Source organism: Heloderma suspectum, chromosome 1 (assembly GCF_057233095.1).
Source record: "Heloderma suspectum isolate Gila_16-S chromosome 1, 16-S_ref, whole genome shotgun sequence".
Classification (NCBI taxonomy): domain Eukaryota; kingdom Metazoa; phylum Chordata; class Lepidosauria; order Squamata; family Helodermatidae; genus Heloderma; species Heloderma suspectum.
The window spans coordinates 437658133-437685116 of NC_139458.1; the positions used below are offsets into that span (position 1 = coordinate 437658133).

A 26984-nucleotide genomic window follows, 5' to 3' on the forward strand; every position below is an offset into this window, starting at 1 on the left:
ATTAGCCTTTGTCCTGCTTCATTTTGTACACCAAGGCCATGCCTGCCTGTTATCCCGGTGATTTCTTGATTTCCTACTTTAGCATTCCAATCCCCTATGATGAAGAGGACATCTTTTTTTGGTGTTAGTTCTAGAAGGTGTTGTAGGTCTTCATAGAACCCATCAACCTCAGTTTCTTCGGCCTCAGTGGTTGGGGCATAGACTTGAATTACTCTGATGTTGAATGGTTTACCTTGGATTCATACTCAGATCATTCTGTAGTATTTGAGATTGTACCCTGGTACTGCTTTTCCCACCCTTTGATTGACTATGAGTGCTACTCCATTTCTTCTAAGGGATTCTTGCCCACAGTAGTAGATATGATGGTCACCTGAATTAAGTTCGCCCATGCTTGTCCATTTTAGTTCGCTGGTTCCCAAGATGTCGATGTTAAATCTTGCCATCTCCTGTTTGACCACCTCCAGCTTACCTTGATTCATTGATCTGACATTCCAGGTTCCTAAACAATATTGCTCTTTACAGCATCGGATTTTCTTTTCACCACCAGACACATCCACAGCTGAGTGTCCTTTCGGCTTTGGCCCAGCCGCTTCACTCTTTCTGGCGCTACTTGGAAATTCCCTCTGCTCTTCCCCAGTAGTATATTGGACACCTTCCGACCTGAGGGTCTCATCTTCCAGCGTCATCTCTTTTAGCCTTGTGATACGTTCCATGGGGGTTTCTTGGCAAGAATACTGGAGTGGGTTTCCATTTCCTTCTCCAGTGGACCACATTTTGTCAGAACTCTCTGCCATGACCTGTCCGTCTTGGGTGGCCCTGCACAGCATAGCTTATGGCTTCACTGAGTTACGCAAGCCCCTTCGCCACAACAAGGCAGTGATCCATGAAGGGGTTGATTATGTAGGATGCTCTATATGGGATTTATGCAAGGTCAGCTAACCTCTATTTTCTAAACAGTGGTCTGGGGGCCCAGAGAGGTCAGGCTGTATTACAAAGTTGATGCCCTCTAGCAGTCATAGCTTGGGTCCTCTGATAGCGGAGCAAAGGGGACTCAGCCACTTTGATCACCCCACCTCCTTCCCCAATTGCTGGAAGGAGGTGGGTTGGGTGAAGTAGAAGTGGCCAGGGGATGCCCTCTGAGGAATCCCCTCAGAGCGCAGCCCCCCCCCCCCCGGTTCTCTCTGACCTGTGATTGGCGAAAACAGCAGGGGATGCCCTCTGAGATGGAGAGCAGCACTGGGGGTGGGGGATTCCTTCAGGGGGAGGGGCTTAGGCTCTAAGCCACCTCTGGAATCTGGGCATCCAGGTTCAGGGCCGAGTCCAGGAGTACACCCAAACTGCAAGCCTGAGTCTTCAGGGAGAGTGTAACCTCATCCAGCACAGGTTGAATCCCTATTCCCTGATCTATCTTTTGACTAACCAGGAGCACCTCTGTCTTGTCTGGATTATGCTTCAATTTGTTTGCCCTCATCCAGTCCATTACTGACATCAGACACTGATTTAGAATTAGAACAGCTTCCTTGGATTTGGATGGAAGTGAGAGATAAGATTTGGGTGTCATCAGCATACTGGTGGAGCTGAACCCCCAAACTCTGGACAGTGTCCCCCAGCCATATATGTTAAATGCCATAGGGGATAAGATGGAACAGGCCAACACCCACGGCACTGAACAGGAATCCCTCAGCACCACCTTCTGAGATCACCCCTCCAAGAAGTACTGGAGCCACCATATAACAATGTCTTCCAGTCCCCTCTCAGACAGATGCCCCAGAAGGATACCATGGTATCGAAAGCCACCAAAAGCCACTGCCCTTCTTGTAGTGTTCAGATGCCAGACCAAAACGTTGACAAGTTTATGTGCTGGCTGGCTCTTAAATTTTGGCTCTTCTATTTTTAAATTCTTGCTTTAACTGCTTCAAGTGTGTTCTAGTCACATGCTGGGAAATTGAGCATGACGTGGAAGTATCCCGAAATGGTTGTTAGTAAAAGATACATTCGATCAATAGTCTTCCTGAAGGAATAACTATGGTGGGAATCATACAGAAAGGTTTGAAAAACATTTCTCCCCCTGTGGCTTCAAAATTTCCAGAAATTTTACATCTCTAGTATTACATTATATAGTTTTTAGACATCATTTTGGGGGCATAGAGACTGGGAAGCAATATATTAACACCTTATCTGAAATGCTTTATTCATAATTCTAAAAGAAAATATATAAGCCCAAATTTTTCAAACAAACATCCTGGGGGGGGGGGAATGGGAAAACCATCTCCCCTCCAAGTTTCTATTCCCCCCCCCCTCCTGAGCCTTCACGTCTCTATCCCACAGGAACAAAGGAAGCTGACTTATACCACGAGTCAGACTGGTCCATCTAGCCCACTACTGTCAACACTGACTGGCAGCAATGGCTCTCCAGGGATTCAGGTGGGACTTTCCAGCCCTACCTGGAGATGCTGGGGATGAAAACTGTATGCAAAGCAGGTGCTCTACCTTCATTTCCACCACACTGTGTTCCCTGCAAGGAACTGTGGTAGGAGAACCTTGTCAGTTTCATCAATACTATCCTCCTCCGCTATCTGGTGAAACTGACAGGTGGTGGGGCAGAGGACCATAGTGCAGTGGTAGGGCACATATTTTGTGTGCTGAAATTCAGCTGTCAGCTAAATGGTCAGGTAACAGTTGATGGGAAAGACCAAGATCTTGGAGAGCTACTGCCAGTCAAAGTACAGTACAGGGCCCGATCTAAGGCTGCTCCATACAACATGGTCAGTGGGAAACCTGATTAATTTCAGTTTCCTTCACAGTTCCTTTTCTCTGCTCTCCAGGAATGCTTCCTCCCACCCCCACCCCCACCCCCACCCCCACCCCACCCCACCCCACCCCCACCCCTGTCAGTTTCACTAGAGAATGGAGGGGCAAGAGCACTGAAGGAATGGCAGCAGGCTAGAAGGATACCTTCTTCCAACCAGTTGTAGTGGGGTACTGGAGTTTGGGCCAGCACTCGGCATAGGAGGGGCAGTCTTCTCCTGCATTAGCCATGCAGGATGTGGTGACATTTTAGGCACAATGCTATCCACGTTTAGACAGAAAAACGTCCTACAATTCCCAGCATTCCCCAGTCAGCACTGCTGGCTAGGGAATGCTGGGAGGTGTAGGACTTTTTTTCTGTCTAAACATGCATAGCATTGCCTCCTTAACAACTTACCACTCCAGAAGGGGGCCCATCCACTTAATCCATGACAGCTGAGTTTACACAGAAGTCTTTGGTGAGTACCTTTGTGGAAAGCTTTTTTGATGTCCAAATATGTGATGTATTTGGAACACTCCATCATCATGTTTATTTTAGGCATTGATATGCTGCCCTGCAACAAAGCTCCCAGGGCAGCTTACAACAAGGATAAAACCTAATTAAAATACACAGGCAGGTCATATAAAAGCATCATAAAATGAGTTTACTGTTCCAGAGCAGGTAATAGGGCTTCCAAATGACACAAGCCATGCTGAGCCTTCCTGGGGAAAGCTCCCTCAACGTGCTTAAGAAATCCGGCGTTTCTCCTTCTAACGTATCAAGATAATTTAGAATCCTGTTCTCTAGAATGCTTGCAGTTCCTCCTGATTTTGTACCCTCTGCCAGTCGGCTTCCTTGCTAGGAAGAACGACTGTTATTCCTGTGCCTGACTGGCGCATCCTCCCCCTGCTCCCGTGACCTACTTTTCTTGCCAGCCTGGAAGCCTCCCGGCACGGGTAGGTAAAGTAACCTACTCAACTGGCCAGGGGAGCTTTGCCATTGGTCCTGCCTTCTCAGCATCACCCGAGCCATCATCCCTGAGCAACCTTCCCCAGCTTGAAGCAGCGAGTGGGGCGGAGTTTCAGCCCGAACTCGCCTCCGGGACATAAAAGGCAAGGCTGAGAGTCCCGGGCTCTTTTGGTTAGTGGGGGAAAGCTTCGGTCGGCAGCGGGAATCCAGTGCCCAACTCGCTAGTACTCATGGCTTGTTTCTTCCCGGCCAATCTCGCCCGCAGCCCCCGGCGAAGGAGCTCTAGGACGTGCTGCCAGAAATGCCTGCCTTCTCCCTGTAATGCACCAAGGTAAGGGGGGGGGGGGGAGGCGTGCGTCCGTGCAAGGCATCGAGAGGACAGGATCAACCCAGGGACCCACCCACGTGGCCCGATCTTTCCCCATCACCATTGACGGGCAGTTCTAGCCGAGCGGGATCTGCGCTCGCTTTGAATTTTCCTTTTCGCCCAGAAACCGCCGCTCCGACTCGAGTTCCGGAGACGCTCCTGATCGCCAGCCAGCAACGGCCGTTTACGCGAGCGACGCCTTTCTTTTTTCGCTTTTCCTCTCCCGCGACTCTTAACTGCAAATCCGCGGCTAGCTGGGAAATTTCTTTTTTAAAAAAAAATTCCGTGAATATTTTTTAAAGCTCACTTCCGTTTTCTATCCCGCGTTAAATATTCATAAGAGGCGGATCTCAGACGTGCATCCCACTGGGTTCAGCGGGGCTTACTCCCAAGTAAGTGTCTGTAAAATAGTTCGCTCCTGTTTGTAGCCAGTTCCCGTTGACCCTCTTCTGTACTCTTGTTTAATGATAACCAAAAGCGGAACGTCCTTGAAACAAACGTGTTTGTTAGAAACTTACGCCGGGGTACGTGTCTTCAAACTTGATGGGAGCGTGCTTGGAATATAGCAGCCGCCTCAAGTTCTCAAGGGGGCCGGCGGGCATCGAGTGCATTTACTAGGAAGCACGTTTTTGCTGCGAGTCCGGGGGCCTCACGCCCATGTGAGCGATGCCGGAGATGCCTCGGGCTAAACCCGACGACGAAGCCCGGGAGAATCCGCCTCACATTGGCAAGAAGACTCATCGGAAACCGAGGGGAGTTGCTCCCGAGGGAATGCGCGTCTGGGATTGCAGCTGCCTCCTCCCGACTAGCGCTGTGGAGGAACCCTTGGCAGTCAAGAACACTTACTCCTGGGTAAAGGCTTTCAGGACTGCGCACGTTTCACTGCCTAATCGACACGCCTTCGTTCCTTTCCCTGGAAGTTGCGCAAATTCCTTCCCTGTCTAGCCAGGCTCAAGAGGAAATCCGCTTCCTGCTTGAGGGAGGCTGTAACTTTCAAACACTCCCTGGTTAGGCCGCACACACAGGATCGTTTCCTCCTCCTCCCCGCCCCCCTTGGCTGTCTGCACTGCCAAAGTCAGTTTCTGTATTAAAATAGGGGGGGGGCAGTCTCGGAGGGGAAAAATAAAGCTGGGTGGAGCTTAATTGCAAGTTTTCTTAGCTGCCAACAGCTGTGACTCACCAGCTGGGGTGGTGGCTGCAGCAGCAACTGGTTGTTCTTGCAGTTGAGTGTTTTTCTGGAGAGAGTTTGCACGTTATTCCTGTTTTTCTCTCCCCAGCAAATCTATGGCCAAGCAAAGCTCTTTGCCTTTTGCCCCATCCTTGCCCACTGCCACCATCAAGGAGGAGCTGCTCTGCCCCATCTGTTACGAGCCCTTCAAGGATGCCGTCACCCTCTGCTGTGGCCACAACTTCTGCAAAGGCTGTGTGAGCCGTTCCTGGGAGGACCAGACTCGCCATGTCTGCCCAGTGTGCAAGGCGGCCTGCTCCCCGGAGGATCTGCGCACCAACCACACGCTTGCCAACATTGTGGAGATGTTCCTCAAGCAGGAGAAGAAGCAGCTGCAGCAGCAGTTGGGGGAGGCTTCTGCCCTCTGTCCTCTGCACCACGAGGAAGCCAAGCTCTTCTGCCTGGATGACAAGGAGCTGGTCTGCTTTGTGTGTCAAAGCTCCAAGCAGCATGTGGGCCACAAAATGAAACCCGTGGCAGAGATGGCCAAGAATTACAGGGTAAGTGCTCCTAGGGGTCTGCGTGGCAGAGGATTCATAGCCAAGGGTGGTGTAGAGCAGGTGTGGTGTAGTGGTTAGAGTGCTGGACTGGGACTTGGCAGACCCGGGTTCTAGTCCTCCCTTGGCCATGAAGCTCACCGGGTCACTTTGGGCCACTCACAGACTCTCAGCCTAACCTAACTCACAGGATTGTTGTAAGGATAAAATGGAGAGGAGGAGGGCCATGTATGTTGCCTTGGGTTCCTTACAAGAGGAAAAAAGGCAGGATATAAATGTAAAAATAAATAAGTATAAATGAGATCAACCAATTATTGTTTGTAGATTGTTCCACCTTGGCCATGCACAGAGGCTATCTGGAAGGCTGCTTTGTAACTCAAGGACTGTTGTTTCTCAGATATTTGGCAAAGCCAGAGTCTTTGCCCCCATGCATCCATATCTTACGCTACAGTGACTGGCATTCCCATTACGAATTTCCATCCACTAGCAATTTTATCTAGCAGTACTTGCTGCATGAATTGGGGCTGTTGCATAGCACATTTTCCTCCTCCTAATGATGTGGGATGTGGGAATTCGTTGCATAATGATTCTGAATCATATGATGAGTGGTGTTGAACCCCACAGTGAATGTGACATGTAATCTAGGCCGTAGTCTTTGTATTGGTGCAAAGTCTGAGAATTGTAGAATATCGGACTGCTGCAAAAGCTCTCGCACTGACTGGAACCTATTTCCTTTTTTTGTGTGCCTTGCATGGCAGTCTAGAGGGCTGGACTGAGAGAATCTTAGGGGCTGCTGAGGTACCAGAAAATCTATCTAATCCTTTTGCCTGCTGTTAAAGTAGAATCCTACTCACCCTACAGCTCCATACTGTGTACAAACTTCCCATTCAGCCTGCTCCATCCAGTTTGTTCATGAAACAATTCAAATAGCGAGTGACAGGATAAAGTAATCCTTTCTGTAAAAGTGCAGCATGAGAACCAGCCCCTGGGGCAAAGATGGCCTTCTTACTGGATTTGTTAGATGTGCTTGACTTGCCTGGCCATTAATCACAGAACAGATCAAAATGGCTCATTTGTAGTTGTGTTTCGAAGCTTCAGTTGCTCTGAAAGCTAAGAGAATTGCAGGGAAGGATGGAAGTTAATTGGGTTACCGTTTGAATATGCAGATGATAAAGAGCACACCATAATCCTATTGACTCTGAAGTGAGCACAAACACACCTATTTGCCTCTGCCCCAAAGGCACCTATGGATTTTTTAAAAAAAGCCAACTGGGGAGTTGTATTTGCATAATTAAGAGTGGCGTTTTGCAGAGTTCTGGCTATAGTAAGGTAATACAGAGCAAGCAAAATAGATGTAGGCAAGAGAATAGGGAGTGGGAGTCATAAACTTGAATTTGGAATGCCAAATTTAGTGTTTATAGGTGGCATAAAAATCCAGGTCCATCATGAACTCACTAAAGGCCTTGTGTAAACTACTCTTTTTTTTTTCAACCTCCTCTGTTCTCCTACACCATCTTTCTATGGGTTTTCCATACAAGGATATTTTTTATGAGGAACAAACATAAAGGAAAGGTCCATAGCTTGATGGTAGAGCACCTGCCTTGCCTGTAGAATGTCCCACGTTCAGACCCCAGCACTTCTCGTTGGAAGGAACATGATTTCCCAGTGGTTGGTCTGAGAAAACCACTGACTGAGATCTGGAGACCACCACCAGTCGGAAGAGAGTACAATACATTGGGCAGAATTGACCACTCATCTGATTCAGGCAGCTTCCTGAGCTTATTTGTATTTTGCTCATTAAAAGCACTGTCTGTTTGTCTATCTATGATTAAAGCCTTTGTCCCTTAGAGGCTACATATAAATACTTGTAATAATAATATTTTTAAAAATTTATATGAAACATCTGAGTTTACACCCTTCCACAATGGTGCCAGAAGTAACCATAACTGGTCACAACCATAATAGGTCATATCAGGAGTGTTGAACCTCTTTCAGCCTGAGAACCAAATTCCATTTCAGAAAAGCTCTTGGGGGGCTGCATTACAGTGGTGGGTGGGGCCAATGGCAAAAGGGGTGGGGCCAAAAATACAAAATGTACCAGCATACTTTCAATTAAAGTTCTTCCTGCCAGTAACTAAGCCATAGGAGAGGCATTCCAACATTTTAAATGGGGAGAAAACTACACAGAAGCCAAGAAACTGGTGGCTGGGGTAAAGGGGTGCGGTCATCTGAAGAAGTCCAGAGGGCCAAATTAGGACCCCGGGAGGGCTGTATTTGGCCCCTGGGCCTGAGGTTCCCCACCCCTGCCATACCTGGTCACTGATAAAATAGAGGCCAGTATCCACTAAAATGAGACATGGACTTTTAAAAACCTTAGCAGCAACAGAGTTTATATTTAAATGCATAACCCATAAAAACAACAAAAGCTGCAACTGTGGCCAGCTTAAAATATTACAGTAGCAGTAAAATGTCCACCAATTCAGAAGTCAGGAAACTGTTCCCTAAATAAAAATGTCCACTTGGTGATGGGGTGAAATAACAAAGTGGCAAGGCAAAGTTTCCCTGGGGAGACCATTCCAAAGTGTGGATTTAGCTGTAGATGCTGACTGCATATGTCCCCCACCCCACTCCTATGCAAATGTGGTCATGCAAAAATTATTCCAAAAACTCCCATACCTCTCCTTTTATCTCACAGAGCTCTCAAGTAACTTACAATTTTTTCCAAATTCATATTAAAATCCACAATAAAATATTTAAACTGCTAAAACTGTGTGTGTGTGGAAAGAGTGAATACTTAGCAAACCAAATTTTGTGCCAGCTTTCCTATTCCTTGGGGCTGCATGGAACACCAACGGTATTGCTGGCTCTTTCAGTTAGCAAACTGACTAGAGTTTCTGGCTGTTTCTGGTGGGTATCCTGAAGTTTTTTGCAGTATGTAGAAAATAAGCTTAACATAACCAGTGTGGTTCATGGTGACTGGAACACTTGTATGATCTGGAACTTGCCCTGCCTAGATAATTGTGGGGGTTATCAACCTACAACTATACAGAGAGAGCAAGCAAGCAGAAACCATGAAGAAACTTTGGCCGCCTTATGGAGAGGCTCCTTGGCATGAGCACATTGGGTTGCTATCGCAGGATATGGTTCTTGGGGCTTGGAAAAGAAGTTCGAAATAGATTTTGAGGCAAGGGAGGGTGGTGGATAAAGGCAGTTGTGTGTGCTTGAGTCACACTTTCCAGTCTGAATTCCACCCGTCCCTGGCACTTGTGACTGCTGTGAGTCACTTAACCTCATGTCGGTTCCTGTCTTTAAACTTGAGGAGGTGGGCGGGGCGGGGCGAGGGGAAGGATATACATACATGCTGAATCACATGGTAGGTTAGAACAAACAGGAGCCCCCCACCCTAAGTTGAGAGAGCAGTAGTTTAAGAACATAAGAGCCATACTGGATCAGACCAAGGTCCACCTAGTGCAGCATTCTGTTCACACAGTAGCTAACCAGCTGCCCATGGGGAACCCACAAGCAGGACATGAGTGCAACAGCACCCTCCTGCCCATGTTCCCCAGAAACTGATGTACATAGGCATGCTGCCTCTGATACTGGAGGTAGCAAATAGCCATCAGGACTAGTAGCCATTGATAGACTTCTCCAAGGCATGGTAAACGTTTTGTCCTAATTGCTGCGACTCCTTCCCACTCTGCTATCCAGTCCTCTTTCTACCTACCCATACCACTCCTAGAGTATGAGAGGGGATTTTCCCCAGCAAAAAAAAAGGGTGACCTTCCACTTTATCACAGGAGGTTGTTTATAAATGTTCTAAGGAGAATCTTCGTGAACATTCCGTCACATTACATTAGTGCAGCCAGTTGCTGATAGAGGATATTACTTAAGCATTATTTTTTTTAAATAAATAAAAGTTCTGTAGTGTAATATCTTTGGCTACCCCTTCTTAGAAATAGGATGGGAAACACAGAGTAAAAGAAATTAACTTGTGACTCTTCTCTTCTTCTTCTTTCAACTCCAGGCCAAGTGTAAGGACATGGAAAACTCCCTGCGGGACAAGATGAAAGAATTTGGAAGAATGCAGTCTGATTACAGACTCATTGTGAACCACAACAAGGTACGCACCTCCCTCTGAGCGCCAAGGGTGCAGTGCAGCAAGTCTACTCTAGGTTATACCTACAAGTCCTGTGAGGACCATGCCTATGTCTGGCTATGGGCTGGGAAGGAATGGTACCTTGTTCCGTATTCAAGCCTTCATCCTTTGTACTGTGAAGATACCTTAGTGGGATGCTCCTTGCTCACTCTGGCTTCTGTGTGTGGCCCATGGTGGTATGTATTATGTTACGATAGCTAGTCTATACCTTTTTGGCCCTAAGACGCTGTCCCCCAGACACACACACGTCCTGATACCCAGTGATCCCCGGTGATATCGCTGTCCTGGCACTAGTAATGGCAGCACCGGAACAGTGTCTTTTTCCCACCCCCACCATTCAGATGATCAGCTGGGCTGCAGGGGAAAGTGGGTGGGGTCCCTATGGCTCCACAGGCTGCACATGACCCATGGGTTGTGTACCCATCCTCTAAGGGATACCAGAAGTATATGGAAGAATCCTGTCTTGGGTAAAGGAGCTGGATTTGATCACCTTCTGATTCTTCAACCCTTATGGTAGGAGTACCCTTAGCTAAAGAGCAACAGCTAGCACACAAGCTTCTGCTTGTCTTACGGATATGCCAGGGACCCTGAAGTCAGGCAGAGTCTTGGAACTTGTGCCTCATAGATAGTCTCCTCCAACCCCTCCTGTTCCAGGCAGGGTTGCTGGATTCAGTATAGAAAGAGGTTTCTGGGTGTTGATCCATAAGCCAGTTCCCATCATTTTGTCTCACCAGCAAACAAAACCCAGGATGAAGTTCAGTGAATAAAAGTAGCCTTGAACCTGGTCACTGAAAATAAAACTCTTTAGGATTAAGAGTTTAGGTAGCAGGTATGGCTTCTGCCCTACTGGTCTCTGAGTGCATCACTCTTATTTAAGTGAACAGTAGTGCCCTGCCCCCGGGTAGGAGAAATATTAAAGATCAATGCTTAGGGATACTGTTGTGGTGAAGACAGATGTTGCTGTCCACCCTGACACTCTGTGCCTCAGCCCTCACTGATGAGGATCCAACCCACGTATATAACATGACCTTCCATATGCACCTCATCCATTGCTGCAGTGGGCATTTTGCCAGTAGCAAAACAGAAGGGAGAACTGCCTGGTGTAGTTTTTTCCAGTCAGGAGAAGTTCTGGTGTGTAAAATCTCTCTGCTATATTGTGTTTATCTGCAGCAGCCTTCCCCAATCTGGTGCCCTTTAGATGTGTTGGACTCCAACTCCCAACATCCACCAGCCAGCATGACCAATCACTAGGGATGCTGGGAAATGGCCAAGTTGCCTGGGGATGATCTGAGTTAATTTCTTATACATGTTTCCCACCCCATTTCCAGGAAGGGGTAGCCAAAATTGCAGTGTTGTATGAATCTTTGCAAACTACAAGCCTCAACCTGGGAACAGCTTAGGTGCTGAGAAATTATTTTTTTAAATGTCCTTCCACACTCTCCCTGTGCCTCAGATTCTATCTGCCTCTGATTCTGATGAGTTGTCCTCTAGTTGAGATGAGGTATGGCAGGCTTTTCCCCTGATTTGAAACTTCATCCATGTTGTTTTGCCTCTTCTTCCTCTCTCTTCCCTCCCTGCCCTTAACCAGGCAGAAAGTGCCAGGCTGGAGAAGGAGATTAAAAAACAGTTTGAGCAACTGCATGCATTTCTGCAGAATGAGGAGAGGAACATGTTGGATGAGCTGCAGGAGGAGACCCAGAAGAAACAGGACCTCATTGAAGACAAAATTAAAAAACTCTCTGAAGAAAGTGACGTCCTGCTACAAGAAGTCAGCCAGCTGCAGGCTGACCTGAAAGACGATGATATCTCCTTTCTCAAGGTAAGGCTAATCAGCAGTTGTGTGCACGCGTGCACACACACTATAGGCAGAGTTCTCTGCATTCAGGAGTAGCTAAAGGATGTTGACATGGCATAATATTGACATATAGAATGTTGCCCAACCATTCCAGACTGCAGCTTTTTCTGTCATCCAGGAGAATTAACATGCTCCGTACTTGTAGAAAGGGGCAGGCTGATTTCAGTCTTGCACGGTCTTCTTTTTTGTACTGGAATCCTCATAATCCACTGGTCTGTTTTAAATTGACAAGCAATTATGGAATAACTAATCTGTGTTCAGTGATTCTGAGCATGCATTCTTAAGGACATAAGTACCTTGCTGGATCAGACCAAGGTCCACCTAATCTGGCATTCTTTCCAAGGATCCAAGTAACTAGCAGGAGCTATTTGGCAGGGGCATTGCTAGGGTCCTAAAAGATCCAAGGCACAGGCCCATAACACAAATTTGCATACACACACACACACACACGAGTCTAAGCGTGCGTCTACTATATGTGTGTGGTGTGTGCATGCAGTGTGCTTGCGTGTGTGTATACATCACATACATACATACCTAAGAAGTGTGCACTGACGCCCTCTACCCCACTTCAACTCAGACCCCGATTCAGCATTTTGGAAAATATCCCACTTCAGCTCAGCACCAAACCTGGGTCAAGGTTTGGAAAAATGAGTCTTTATACTTCCTGCTGACTACCATGGGAAATTAGAAAAAAAAACCCTAACTTTTTTCTCTTGGTCAGAACTGTATAATTTCAGGCATGGTAGCCCCCTAGGAAGGGATTACACCTGCTCAATGTCAGAAAAATAGGTGCAGGGTTTATATTTTGATTTTCTTTTAAAGGGAATGGCCAATAATGTTTTAATTCCTTGTAACAATTGGATAAAAATTTCAGGATTCATTGCCCCATCAGAGGAGATCATGTCTCCAAATTTCAGAATGATAGCCACATGGGTTTTTGTGCAAGGGTGGCCTTGACTTTTTGAGGTCTCCAAAAGAGGACGTATTTATCTCCCTATGTTCCTTGTGGACCATTGTTCTGAAAGTTACAGACAGCCTACAGTTGTCCCTAAGTAAGAAGTCAGCAAAGTTTCAGAAGGATAGGTGCAGCAGTTCACGTGGAAGGGCGGTTCTCCAGTTTGGGGGAGGGAGTGATTCGCTTTCCCTTCCATTCACCCCTTCCCCAATAGTTTTTGGGTAAATTTGTATGAAAATGCACAGGTCATTGTAGGTGTCCCCCAGGCAAGAAATTTGCAAAGTTTCTGAAGGATATGTTGTTCAGTCGTTAAGTCGTGTCCGACTTTTCGTGACCCCATGGACCATCGCACGCCAGGCCTTCCTGTCCTCCGTTCTCCCGGAGTGTGCTTAAGTTCATATTCATTGCATCGGTGATGCTATCTAGCCATCTCATCCTCTGCCGTCCCCTTCTCCTTTTGCCTTCAATCTTTCCCAGCATCAGGGTCTTTTCCAGGGAGTTTTCTCTTCGCATTAGGTGGCCAAAATATTTGAGCTCCAGCTTCAGGATCTGTCCTTCCAATGAGCACTCAGGGTTGATTTCCTTTAGGATGGACTGATTGGACCTCCTTGCAGTCCAGGGGACTCGTAAGAGTCTTCTCCAGCACCACAGTTCCAAAGCATCAATTCTTCGGCGTTCAGCCTTCCTTATAGTCCAGCTCTCACAGCCATATGTTGCTACTGGGAAAACCATAGCTTTGATTATATGGACTTTGTCGGCAAGGTGATGTCTTTGCTTCTTACTATGCTGTCTAGTTTGCCATAGCTTTCCTCCCAAGGAGCAAGCGTCTTTTAATTTCATGGCTACAGTCACCGTCTGCTGTGATCTTGGCGCCCAAGAAAATAAAATCTGTCACTGCTTCCATTTCTTCCCCTTCTACATGCCAGGAAGTGATGGGGCCAGATGCCATGATCTTAGTTTTTTGAATGTTGAGTTTCAAACCAGCTTTTGCACTCTGCACTTTCACCCAACAAGAGGCTCTTTAGATCCTCTTCGCTTTCTGCCATTAGGGTGGTATCGTCTGCGTATCTGAGGTTGTTGATAATTCTCCCAGCAACCTTAATTCCAACCTTAATTTAAAATTGCTAGAATTTATTTACATTTCAACAATGTTAGCAGCAGGGGAACATGGGTGGGAAGGTGCTATTGTAGTCATGTCCTGCTTGTGGGTTTCCAGTGGGCATCTGGTTGGCAACTGTGTGAACAGAATGCTGGACTAGATGGACCTTGGTCTGATGCAGCACAACTCTTATGTTCTTAAGTAGAGAGTGCTTCTGAGCATGTGCAGAATGTTTTTCTTTCACCACTGAGCACTTACATTCTCTCCCTACCAATTCTATTCCCCTCCATACAACCATCCTCCAGCAACTCTTCATAAAAACAAATGTCTTGTTTTGTGCAACTCCTTTCTATGCACAAGCTCTCATTGCATCTTCCTCCCCATAACTTCATTTGTGCCAAGACTTCACCAGGATTCAGCCAATGAGTCTGTTTTCCAAACTAGGGCTCAGTTATGGAGAAACTCTGAGCATATACTAAGTGCCTTTCCCTCACCACTGAAGCTAGAGTTCTTGCAACCCCTGTTCCCCCAAACCCACAAATGACAAAACATGCATAGGACTGAGCTGAAAGGGTAGTCAATTCATTAGACAGAATTGAGTAGGCACTGTATTAATCCTGCAGTACCATGCTCACAAGTCAGGACTTATTTCTGAGAACATCAAGGTGCAAACCTCCCTGCAAAAGTAACTTCTGCTGGAATCCTATGCACACTTTCCTGAGGGTAAGGCTCATTAAACATAATGGGACTTCTCAGTAGGCATACATAGGATTGCTTAAATTAGCAATATTTATGCTAATTTAGCAATATTTATCAAGCAATATTTATCTCCCCTCCACTTAAAAAAACAAACCCCAAACTCCTATTTTTATTAAAGCTTTCTGTTCAGAGGAACATAGGAAGCTGCCTTGTACTGAGTCAGACCCTGGGTCCATCTAGCGCAGTATTGTCAACACTGATTGGCAACAGCGGCTCTCCAGGGTTTCAGGCAGGATTCTTTCCTAGCCCTACCTGGAGATGGGGGATTGAACCCGGGACCTTCTGCATGCCAAGCATGTGCTCCACCACTGAGCTACAGCCCCTCCTATTGCTGGATAATGGCAATTGACAAACAAAACAGCCGCAGTTTTGTTTCTCTGCAACCATGTGAACCCACTTTTCTCAAAGGCTTGAGTGAGAAGGAGAAAAACCAACCTTCTTGTCTGTTTGTATAAAGTCATACAGTTCAGAACTTCTCTTGCCCACCGAAGAGAATACTCTTAAAGAATTCCCCAAGATATGCTGTGGATGGAATAAAGAAGAGAAAGAAAGAACAGGATAGGGGAGGGAAGAAGAAAAGAAAAATGGTGATTGGAAATGTGCACAGGGGTGGGGGGTAGAGAGAATTCCCTAAACCAAGTGGCTCCTTTCAGAGAGGTAGTACTTCAGAGGAATTTAGGAGGCTGTGGAGGGTTTGCAAGGATTGCACGTACTTAAATGAACTTTATGAGGGGAGGTGGCTGAGGGCTTTTTGTATCTTCTTTAAAAACTGTAGAACCTATTTTAAAGCCCCAGCATTCTCGATCATGATGCCACATAGTCCTAACCCTCCCTTTGGGATTATTTGAGTCCTACAGCTATTTAGGAGAAATTAAAGTGGAAGGGGAGAAATATGTTTGTGGAGGCTGATTGGATCCTTTGCTGTACTGAACTACTAAACTTCTGCAGAATCCAAAGGTTCCAGTTTGGGGCAGTAAAATCAGATACTGTGTGAAATACCAGCTCTTTCTTCCCTTCCTTCTCCCTCTTCAAAATATCATTGCAGGCAAGCTCACAACAATGGGCATGTAAGAGCAGAAAAGAAAAGTAAGGGGAGAGAGGTTTTTTGCACCTCAAAAAAACCCTACACCAGAGATTTGGGATAGTGACCTCCTAATGGTCACCTTAAACACCTTCTGATTAGGATCTCTAATCCCCTGGGTAACTTGACAGTTTTACTTTTTGTTTTAGACTTTAAGAAAAGGAAAATTTACGCATGGCTAGCGCAAAAGCCACCGGACCTAACTGCCTGAAATTTGGCAAATTCCATCAGCTCCATGGGGGCTGCCAGGTTTCCAAATTCTGTACACTTACGTGGAAGCACAAAGAAATTATAGCTGTTTGCTTTGACAGATTTTCTTGGAAAAAGCAAATTTTACCCGTGGCTAGCACAAACGCCACTAAACCTAACTGTGAAATTTGGCAGGCTCAGTCATCACTATGGGGGCTTCCAGGTCCCCAAATTCCATGTACATATGTGGAAGCACACAAAAAATATAGCTCCTTGCTTTGACACATTTTCTTGAAAATAGCAAACTTTACCTGTGACTAGCACAAAAGCCACTGGACCTAACCACCTGAAATTTGGCAGATTCAGTCAGTTCCATGAGGGCTACCAATCCTCCAAATTTCATGTATTTATCATACAAGCTAAAAACATTATGTCCGTTTTTGTTTTCCAATGCAAGTCAATAGGAAAATGTAAAAAAAATGGCAATTAGGACAGCTCAAAAGATCCGGGGCCCATGCCCAGGTGGCCTCCCATAATGACGACGACCCTGCTATGTGGTCAGTCTATCTTCCGCCCACCCCTTGTGGACAGTGGTAGTTGCTCTGGAATCTCTGTTTCAAGGCTGTCGTGGTTGTGGTTGTTGGGAGATAATGCAATTACCCCCACCCCTTTTTTTTTCTTCCAGAAACACAAAAACCGGAAACGCAGGTAGGTTGTTGAATTTTCAGTCATACATCGAGCAACTCACTGGTATATCTTGTGATGGGGATGGGGGTAGAGGAGCCATGCTCACAGTGCCAACTCAAGACTTTCTAACCTTCTAGGCATGGTGGGCCATCATGACATCACAAAGAGTTCTAAAGCACGCCTCTAGCTTCTGCAGATAACTGGCCATGCCGGATGCAGCACAAGAAGGGGCATGTGTGCTGCTTCTGGTGTGCCGTGGGCTCTTTTGAATCATGTTGCCCTAGGCAGCTGCCCATTCTTTTTAATTGAGACCCAGATTCAATCCCTGACATCTGCATTTTTTTAAAGACAGAAGCTATTTGTGGCCCTTTTATTCTTGATGTAAGGGGCTAGGAGTGATGCCCGGAAAGCTACTGCCAGAGAATCTGGATAGATAGTGCTCATCCCTTGGCATCAGTCACATGCCTCATATTTGAATTTGTATCCACAAATGATTTCATTTGTTTGAGTGCATGGACTCACTGGCTCCCTCTTTTGTATCAAATGCAGAAGCCATATCTGGACTTCCATACATATTGGCCTATAAGAGTCTTAACCCAGGTTCTTGACTGTCTTTCACTCACTTCCATGTCTGTCTGGATTGTGCTTCTCAGAATTGCCTGGACAATAGAACAGCCAGAAGCGATTCCACCAGGGATGCTGGTGGAAGTCACTAAGTACCTGGATTCTTTGCAATATAATGTGTGGAAGAAGATGCTGGATATCATCAAAGTAGGTAGGTTTCTGAGTGTGCCAGGTAATGTGCGTTAACAAGCCGGAGACAACTTCTTACCGGGCAGTGCTGAAACTCCCATAATGTCCTTCCCTGGAAATGATCTTCCTGTCATAATGAGGGACACATGCAATGAAACACTAGTAAGATCCATACTACCTGTCCTGGCTGCGGTATTAAATGATCAGCAATCCTTTCGAACCAAGTGCCTGGTTATATTCTGCACGAAAAAATTCTGAACTCCTTACAAAGGAAAACCATGCATATTTGGCAGACTTTGAAAACTAGTGGGGCTTGCATAAAAGGTGCGCCGTTTGCATGCTTATTCTGATGCAACGCCTTTATCTCTGACACAAAACAGCATGGCAAGAGGAAGACCTGTATGCATGTTGCTCAGTCTCCATCTTGAGACCAAATCTGTACTGCATGGCCACAACACCTGGCCTAATTTTGGGGCCTTCCTGGTTCTTCCCCCTTCCCCTGTTTTTTGTACCACCACACCTGATGAAGAGTTCTGGAGAACACACAAGCTTACACATACTCTTCTGGAGTTTTGGTTAGTCCTAATAGAGCAGAAGTGAGCAACTTGTGGCCCTTCAGATGTTGTTGGACTGCAACTCCCATCAGCCCTAGCCATCAGAGCCAGTGGTGAGGGATGATAGGAGTTACAGTCCAACATTTGTAAGGCCACAGGTTGTCCACCACGGTAATAAAGGTATGGCTCAACTGTAGATTTTGGACTTTTAAATGGTGCTCTGTAATATGTATCATACTTGGGAATCGATTCCCTTGTATATAAAGCAGGGGTGTTGAACCTCAGGTCCAAGAGCCAAATCAGGCCCACCTGGGGTCCCAACCTGGCCTTCTGGGGTCCCCCTGATGATGACAACAACAACATTTATATCCTGCCTTTTTTCCTCTTGTAAGTCACCTTGGGTTCCTTGTATGGTCCTGGAAGAAAAAGTGGGATGCCAAGAAATGTGAGTTTGGCAGAGGGATGCCAGTGGAAGGGTGATGTGCAATGAAAAAGATGTATCTCCACTTCAAATCTACTCCCCATTACCGCCCGTGCGTGCATGTGTTTGATGATGATGGGGCTCCAATATGGCTTAGTTGGGCAAGCAGGGGCTTCTTGTAGCCACTAGAGGGCAGCAGTGCATGGTTAACCTTGTAGTCTTTTATATATACACTCCACACCATCCAACTGATGAGTACACTTGAGCATACTCATGCACCCATGGGTACACTTGAGTGTATACTGTACACTCAAGGCTAACTTTGAGGATTAAATGCTAAACTGGCACAGGGTTGGAGGTCCTCTTAATTTTACCTTGCGGACTGAGTTTTTAGCTTTTTTACCAGTCTTTCACATAGTCTCCTTCCAAACTGTTTAGGGTAGAGGTGGAGAACCTTTTTTTGCCCCGAGGGCCATATTGGCACCCTGGGAGCATGTTGAGGCTGCATGCCAGCAGTGGGTGGGGTCACAATCCAAAGTGGTTGGGCCTCCTCCCACTCTTGCTCACACACACCGCAGTCAGACACATACCTCTCTCTGCATGGAGCTTCCCCAGCTTTGGTTTAGGGTTTTATGGGTCAAAAACCAGCACTTTGAATTGGGCCTGGATATGTGCTGGCAACCTCCACAGCTGGTACAGAATGGTGTTACACGTTCTAATTGTCTGGTTCCCAACAGACAGGCGGCCACATTTTGCACCAGTTGAACTTTGCAGGTTGCCTTCAAAGGTAGTCCCACATGGAGCACATTACAGTAATCTAAACTGGATGTGACTAGTGCATGGGGAATCATGGCAAGGTCTGATTTCTGTAGATAGGGTTGCAGGTGGTATACCAGGCTAAGCTGGTAAAAAGCCCTCCTAGCCACCAACTCCTGTGTTTCCACAAATAACCCCAAGCAATGAATTTGTTCCTTCAGGGATAGTGCAGCACCATCCTAGGCCAATTGCACCTCTCTGTCCAGATCAATTTGCTATAACTAATTCTGGGCATGGAATTTGAACAGCTCTCTCAAAGAGTGAAAACAAAATCTGGAAGAAAAAAAAAAAAAGAGCCAGGAGATGCTGCTGTTGTAGGCAAAGATGGTTCTTTAAGAACATAAGAATTATTTTGCTAGATCAGTACTAAAGCTGGGCTGAATTTTTTTTTAATGGGAATGTCCAGCTTAAATTTGCGAGGTGAAAGAAATTGGACTTTAGCTCACAGTTTTTTGCTGCCATGCAGTGCTCTTCTGCATGAGGTACATTTCCCCATCCCCTCCCAAATAATCATCCAAATCCCCTCACCCCCCAAGCTGTAAAAATTTCTGGACATTTTGAGGCTATGGGAAAAAAACCCCAGGGTTCTTCCTGGTTTTTTTCATGGAAAAATGGAAATTTCGGGGAAAGTGGAAAAATAAGCAATACTTATTTTTTTAATAGCTCTTTACCGATTTATTTATTTTATTAAATTTCTTAATTGTCCATCCGGCCGGTCACCCAACCTTAAGTCACTTTGTTGCTTTAGGTTACCCTTCCCCATCCTGGTTCCCTCCAGATACTTTGGACTTCAGTTCCTATCAGGCTCAGACAGGATGGCCAATAGTCAAGAATGCTGGCCAGCAATAGGGCACCAGGTTGAGGAAGGCTGCTCCAGGAACATAAAGCAGCCTTTATGTTCCTAACGTTATAGTATGTATAACATGGTTTGCTCATAAAACTATAATTATATTTGAAAACTTTAAGAAGTGAACTCAGTAAATTTGTAATTATTATCTGAACAAACTATACTTTTAAAATTTAATATACCAAACATGTTTAATTTTATGAGCAAACCAAGTTATACATAATGTTTTAGATTCCTAGTTTGTGTCTGACCAGAGCTTCAGCAAGTAGTCCCTGAAACATCTGAATTATCCTAGAAGCCAGAAGAAGCAGGAAGAACTGGAGGCAGACCCTGGGTTTGGAAGACATGATAACCCACAATGGGTTAAATAAACCATGATAGTTTATTTAACCTATCATGGGTTATTATGTCGTCTGTCGGGAATTTTTAAATCCACAATAGGTTATTCGGCCAAATAACCCACTCTGATAACCCCTACTGCAGACCGTGGGTTATTTAACCCATTATGGGGTATCGTGTTGTCTGGTGGTCACCGTGGGTTATTTTGGTCACCTGCAGAGTTGGGCTGCAAGAGCGGTTCAGATTGCTGCTGCTGCTGCTGCGCTCCTCACGAGCATTCTCTCTGTAATGGAAACAGCTTACACGGACTATTTCAGTACTGACTATGGGGGGAAATGTGCAATTGGGAACACATTAAAGCATCTATGCCAGAATGTCTATGGGAAGAAATGTGCTTTAGCGGAAAAGCACTAAAGTGCTTTAGCGAATGAGTGCTACAGTGCTCCAAAGCACGCTACTGCCAGTGGGAGAAACACAAGGAATGGGTGAAAAAAGGGGTTTTTAGGGTGCATCAGGTGCCTCCCTATGAGAGGCATCTGTGTGTGAGATTTTGTCCCATTCCTGCAAACTTCCAAGGGTTTATTTGCACCAACTCCTTTTGGTGCACCCAGAATTTTTGCTCCTTTGTGAGTAATCATGCAGAGTTTTGATGGTATGTTGGGTGCCTCCTGACTAGGGGAGACTTTGTATGAAGTTTCGTCCCGAACCTGCAAACTTCCAGCACTTCAGAGCTGCCACCCCCCCCCCCCCTTGTCAGGGTGATGCTGGAAGCACTGAATTAAGTCCCTGTACTTCACCACACATCTCTCCCCTCTCATTGGGATATTGTGGAAGATTAAAAAAGGCTGCTGCAATGTCAATGGGTGAAACCATGCCACTGCTTGGGCAGGAGGACTACAGAGGGCGGGGGGATGATTCAGATTATGCACAGTAGCTTAATAAACTACTCACAGTAGCTTATTAGCCCACTCATGTGGCAGGGCATCGTGGACTATTCAAAAGTAGTTTATTAAATCACAACGGCTTAATGTGACATCTGGAAACGCCCCCCCCCCCCCCGAAGACAAATCCAGAAACACAGGACTCTGTAGAACAAAACCCAATGTACATTTTCTTCCATATTATGATATGGTGACTTTATTCACATGTTGAGAAACTGAGCATGACTTGGAACATCCCAGAATGTCTATCAGTAAAAGATACATTGGATCAATAATTTTAACAGATGGAAGAAATAACTATGCTGAGAATCTTACAGAGAGGATTAAAAAACATTTTCCCCTATGGCTTCATTATTTCCAGATATTTTACATCTCTAGTCTTTCTATAAAAGTCTTATTACATAGTTTTTAGAAATCATTTGGGGGCAGTAAAGGCCTGATAAACACCTTGTCTTAAATTCTAAAAGAAAATATTTCATAATCCAAAGCTGTTCAATTTTTCCAGTTTTTCAGAAAAAAAGCAAAAATGGTCCTTGGAAAAACATTTTTTTTCCCTAATTTTTCAGGGCCTTCACATCTCTATCCCCCCCCCCCATTTTTACTGCTTCTGAGTGGGCCAGTGAAAGAGGTATGTGTGGTGGGGGAGAACATCTCATCTAATCCGTACAAGGTTCAATAGCATTCTCTTTCCAACAGTGGATAGCGGCTACCTTTAGAGTTAGGTACACTAATGCAGGGGACCGCGGTGGCTTAGTGGTTAAGACGCTGAACTGCAGACTGGAAGGTCGACAGGTCAGCAGTTCGAGACCCGAGTGCCGCGTGACGGAGTGAGCTCCCGTCTTCAGTCCCAGCTTCTGCCAACCTAGCAGTTCGAAAGCAAGAAATTGCAAGTAGATAAATAGGTACTGCCTCGGCGGGAAAGGTAACAGCGTTCCGTGCACCTCGGTGTTCAGTCATGCCGGCCACATGACCACGGAAGCGTCTTCGGACGGCGCTGGCTCTTCAGCTTAGAAACGGGGATGAGCACCGCACCCTAGAGTCGGACACGACTGGTTGGGGACACCTTTACCTTTACACTAATGCAGGGACAAAGGTGCTGATCAGCCCCTGTTTCACTAGCGTCTGGTATGCCACCTATGTACATGGAAGTTCCATTTGACTTTCATCCTTGTTATTTTACAGCAGGCAAGCCTGATGTCTGTAAAACATAGGTAGGAATTGGTCTGTATTTCAAAGGCCCCCTCTCCATTCAACTCCCCATACCTAATGAGTATCTCCTTTTGCAGTCCCATTCAGCTTTGATCCCAACACATCTGCAAGCTGGCTGGAAGTTTCTGATGACCTCACCAGCGTTGCCACCTGTAACTATAAGCTGATGGTGGAAGTTCCAGAACGCTTCTCTACCGGCATGCCTTGTGTCCTGGGCTCCAAAAGTTATTCCAAAGGGTCTCACATCTGGGAAGTCGATATTGGTGGCATTGAGTATTGGTACATCGGAGTGGCCAAGAAGTCCTGTGGCTACTACTGGAGTTTTGGCTGCGATTCCCGTCTGGGATTTGGGTACATGTACCGCATGCAAGGTACCAAGAACAAGAAAAGCCAGTCCTCCCAATCAGTCGTGATGGAGGGTGGGCGAAGGAAGGGTCTCAAGAGAGTGAGAGTGGAACTGGACTGTGATGAAGGGGAGCTCTCGTTCTACGATGCCGAGCAGAAGAGCCATATCTACACATTCCATGACAAGTTTGGGGAAGTCTTTCCATACTTCTGCATCTGCAGCGTAGATGCTGCTGCCTCTCCAGCTGAGCCATTCAGAATCTGCCCGCTTCAGGTTCTGATCAATAAAGATTATCCAAACTGAGCAAACCATCCTTTAATCCCTACTATCTATGTACCTCCTTTGCTTTGAATGCTTACATACACTAACTGACACTGAAGCAGTAAAAAGAACACATTGCTTTAGCTATATGATATTCCAGTATTTGGAATGTGGAGAATTTTCCCACACAGGCAGACCTATGAAGCCAAAACAGATCTGTCAAGTCGTATCCAGAAGGTGGTGTTGGGGGGCTACTGTTTGGCACCACATCCATTGGTCTGTGGTGTCCCACATAGTTCTATCCTGTCCCTATGTTGTTTAACATCTACATGAAACTGCTCAGAGAGGTCATTGTGAGCTATTGGAGAGAGATGCCATCAATATGCTGATGACATTCAGCATATTGCTCCTTGTTACTCAGCTCTAAGGAAGCAGATGATATCCTTGAATGTTGCCCAAGTTAAATAATGGGCTGGATGCGCATGAACAAGCTGAGATTAAATCCAGAAAAGACAGGTGCTATTGGTCAGTAGAAAGCCTGACTCAGAGACTGGGGTTCAATATGTTTTGGATGGGGTTGCCCTCCCCATGAAAAATCAGGTTATAGCTTGGGAGTGCTCCTGGATCCTATGCTGTCCCTTGATCTTCAGATTGCTGCAGTTGCAAGGACTACATTTGCACAACTGTGTCTACTGTGCTAGCTGGGGGTGTTCCTAAGTCACTGATTTAGCGACATCCATACCTTGGTTACATCACAGCTAGACTATTGCAATGCGCTGTACGTGAAGCTACACTTGAAGAGTATCCAGAAGCTTCAATTGGTGCAAAGTACAGCAGCTAACTATTTCATGGTTTCACATCAATACTGAAAGATCTGCATGGGTTGCCAATTGTTTTCTGGGTTCAATTCAAGGTATTCAAGAAAGCCCTAAGGGTGCATTCCTATGCATGTTTAGACAAAAAAATCCTACAACTTCCAGCGTTCTCCAGCCAGCCATACTGAGGATTGTGCTCTAAACAACTTAGCTCCTGGCTAACTGAGCCTGGTATGACCCTGCTTGTTCATTAAGATCAGCAGGAGAGGTCCTTTCGAAGACACCCCCGCTTACAGAGGGACCTGCTTGTCAGACATGTGGGAAAGGACTTTCTCCTGTGTTCCTCCCAAACTCTGGAACACACTCCCTCTGGAGTTACAATTGGTCCCAACTCTGCATTCAGCAAAGGGGTCAAGATGGATCTTCTTAATTTGGCTTTTTAAATTGTTATGGTATTTAAAGTTGTTTTTAATGTTTATTATGTTTGTATTTGTTTATTCTTGTCTTTTGAGTTCTTATAAACTGCCTTGGTTGGTTCAGAAAGGTGTTATATGAATGCAATAAATACAATTTAAAACTAGATAACTGTCTTAAGCTGTGGATTGTGGGGTACTACTAAGGGTAGGACAGACAGATTTGACATATGGGGGACAACCTACTGAGGGGTTCTACACAATCTTCCTTGAAATGAAGGGGAGGGGTACAAGAGTAGCATAGCTCTCTAGTGAGGATTGCACAAGATAAAACTTCCCACACACAAATTAGTGGAGAAAGGGACATTTGGATTTGCTGCCATTCAAATACCTTGGGCTGACCTTGTTCAAAATGTCTAAGGGGCTTTGTTTTATTCATGGTGCAATCCAGTCCCAACAAATTTAGGGGCTTAAGGGTGACTATAACAGTACATGCATAAGATGAGCATGCTGCAGCCTACACTTTGGGGGAGGAAGCAGGCTGTCGTCATAGTGAGGGAAGGGGGGCTAAGGAATATTGTAAGAGCCTTTCTTGCTGCCTAACCATCTGGCAGAAACCTCATCCCTGTCCCCTCTCTAGAACAGCAGAAGAGGCTGTAATTAAACCCCCGTCAAACCATCCTCCTATTGCACCAGGCACACCAAAAGATTTATAGAGACTGGAAAGGGGGCTTGAAATAGACAAGGTAGTTCCTGATTGGCTCTGATCTGACAGGATTATGTCACCACCCCCCAATCGGAAGATCTTGCCTCCCCAGTGGGGATGTGTTGAAGGCTAACAGGGAATTAACCCCATTGGGGCTCTTTGTTTGTAAAGAGGGTTTTGGAGATTTCTGGTTACTTCCTCTTTACTGGCATAGCTATTGGGATGAATCATTCTAACTGTTTGTGTCTTGCTTTAGCTTCTGACTAAAGAGTTGCTGTAGCATTTAATAGCTGCAGGGCATGCAAGAATTCACCACAGAAAGTTTTTCCCATCCCTGCCTGAATAATGACAGGAAAAATACCCCCCCTTCACTCCCCCCACAAGCCATAACACTTCCTTCCGGACATTAAGAAATTCTGCACCATGGGAAGGATGCTGAATAGTATGGAGATGCACCAGACTAAATTGTCCTTGGAACTGGGATTGCCAGCTTTTTTCTTTTTACCAGCTTCTGTGCCTTTAACAGCAGCCCAATCTATAGTCATGAGCAGTCTGCTTGGCTCCATGACAGGTTTCTTTCAATCAAACTGCTGTTAGAGCACAGGAACAGCAAAGCTGTAGTTTCTGGTCAGTTGGCAACCCCATTTGGTATTGTCTCAGGTGTTTTACTCATTTATGGGGTCTGAGTGCCATATTTGGGGCTGCAAAAAGTATGTTCTCTCTGGACAGACAGACTGTTGACTTTGCCCCCCCCCCTTGTAAGTACACTTCTTAGCTCACTTGTGTGAGCCAGCTTAAATTCTGCACACATCGTTTTACAATTAATCTACTCTATTGGGGCTAGGGATGTATGAGAAATTCATTCCAGTTCGTTTTTGATCAGGATTTACCCAGTTCACACTTCCCAGATCAAACATGAACTCAAAAAAGCATCCAACGGTATGCATACATTTGAAAAATACACATGAAAAGGTGCATATTTTGAAAAAGTGCATACTTTTGAAAAATGCACACAACTCAATAGCAGAAGAATACATACATTTCAAAGATGTGCACAACTGATGCGTCCCACTTGAATGTACACACTTCAGTGTTGTATATATTGCGATATGGAAATGGAGGTGGTTAGACATGCCTCTCAACATATTAACATCAAGAGCCCTATACAAAAATTTATATTCAGAATATTTTTTTTTTCTAAACAATGGATTGGTAAATAAAGTGAGTGCATATGTAAACTTGCAAGACCTGACCTGTTCATTCAAATAATGACCAGATCCATATAAGCTTTGCAAGAGATCAATTACAAATTTATTTAGGACTTTTAACTAACACTACAGTGCCTTTACAGTGTTTCATGGATCACTGCCTTGCTGTGGCGAAGGGGCTTGCGTAACTCAGTGAAGCCATAAGCTATGCCATGCAGGGCCACCCAAGACGGACAGGTCATGGCGAAGAGTTCTGACAAAATGTGGTCCACTGGAGAAGGAAATGGCAACCCACTCCAGTATTCTTGCCAAGAAAACCCCATGGAACGTATCACAAGGCTAAAAGATATGACGCCGGAAGATGAGCCCCTCAGGTCGGAAGGTGTCCAATATGCTACTGGGGAAGAGCAGAGGGTATTTCCAAGTAGCGCCAGAAAGAGTGAAGCGGCTGGGCCAAACCCGAAAGGACACTCAGCTGTGGATGTGTCTGGCGGTGAAAAGAAAATCCGATGCTGTAAAGAACAATATTGTTTAGGAACCTGGAATGTCAGATCAATGAATCAAGGTAAGCTGGAGGTGGTCAAACATGAGATGGCAAGATTGAACATCGACATCTTGGGAATCAGCGAACTAAAATGGACAGGCATGGGCGAATTTAATTCAGGTGACCATCATATCTACTATTGTGGGCAAGAATCCCTTAGAAGAAATGGAGTAGCACTCAT

General features: G+C 45.7%; 1 protein-coding gene across 2 annotated transcripts; it reads left to right on the forward strand.

The window, feature by feature from the left end:
- The first annotated feature begins 3323 nt into the window (after nucleotides 1-3323).
- Nucleotides 3324-24513, forward strand: TRIM35 (tripartite motif containing 35). 2 transcript variants are annotated; one of them, XM_084829518.1, is made up of 7 exons: nucleotides 3324-4088; nucleotides 5402-5852; nucleotides 9874-9969; nucleotides 11594-11824; nucleotides 16629-16651; nucleotides 17284-17405; nucleotides 22588-24513. In XM_084829518.1, exons 1-7 carry the CDS (start codon nucleotides 3988-3990, stop codon nucleotides 23157-23159), a joined length of 1596 nt encoding a protein of 531 aa, XP_084685644.1. In that variant the 5' UTR covers nucleotides 3324-3987; the 3' UTR covers nucleotides 23160-24513. The 2 variants fall into 2 exon arrangements, with proteins under 2 accessions (XP_084685644.1, XP_084685645.1); XM_084829519.1 differs by having other exon boundaries at nucleotides 3927-4516.
- Nucleotides 24514-26984: the final 2471 nt, after the last annotated feature.